The sequence below is a fragment of the Penaeus monodon genome, chromosome 22 (assembly GCF_015228065.2).
Source record: "Penaeus monodon isolate SGIC_2016 chromosome 22, NSTDA_Pmon_1, whole genome shotgun sequence".
NCBI classification, from domain to species: Eukaryota; Metazoa; Arthropoda; class Malacostraca; order Decapoda; family Penaeidae; genus Penaeus; species Penaeus monodon.
The window spans coordinates 16920317-16920674 of record NC_051407.1 but is presented as its reverse complement, the minus strand read 5'-3'; the positions used below and the strand labels follow the sequence as shown (position 1 = coordinate 16920674).

Sequence of the window (358 nt, the reverse complement as noted above, 5' to 3'; positions counted from 1 at the left end):
ACGTGCGTTGGACGCTCGGAGACTTACCTTGCGCCCGCCATCTCGACCGTGATGTTGCCGACTAAGAGAACTGTCGAACACGCGCATCGTATTTATAACCTCAACAGCCTGGGCGAGTCCATTCCTGAATGGTAAGAGGGGGAGGAGCTCTTTCCTGGTGACTCCACTCGCCGCGGGATTGCGGGTGATAAAATAAAAATGCAATCATTTATGGGGAGGTTGTCCACAGTTGAGGCCCATGAATGACCGGCCGCTCGCTCGCTCGGGGCGCATTCTAAAATAAGGGTCGTCTTTGACAATCTAATCGCTTAATTCCTTTGATAAATTCGGTACCAAAGGTTGTTGTTTCATTAACGAT

General features: G+C 50.3%; 1 protein-coding gene across 4 annotated transcripts in view; it reads right to left on the bottom strand.

Annotated features, from left to right (window-relative positions):
* Positions 1-358, bottom strand: part of LOC119586962 (adenosine kinase 1-like) — a 36821-nt gene that overhangs the window by 17971 nt on the left and 18492 nt on the right. The window contains exon 1 of one of the 4 annotated variants that reach the window (XM_037935699.1): positions 28-175. The exons of the other annotated variants lie outside the window; for them this stretch is intronic. Coding sequence (XP_037791627.1) covers positions 28-41 — 14 coding nt within the window. The 5' untranslated portion in view covers positions 42-175. Of the gene's footprint in view, positions 1-27; positions 176-358 lie in introns of those variants that run through there. 4 annotated transcript variants of the gene reach the window in all.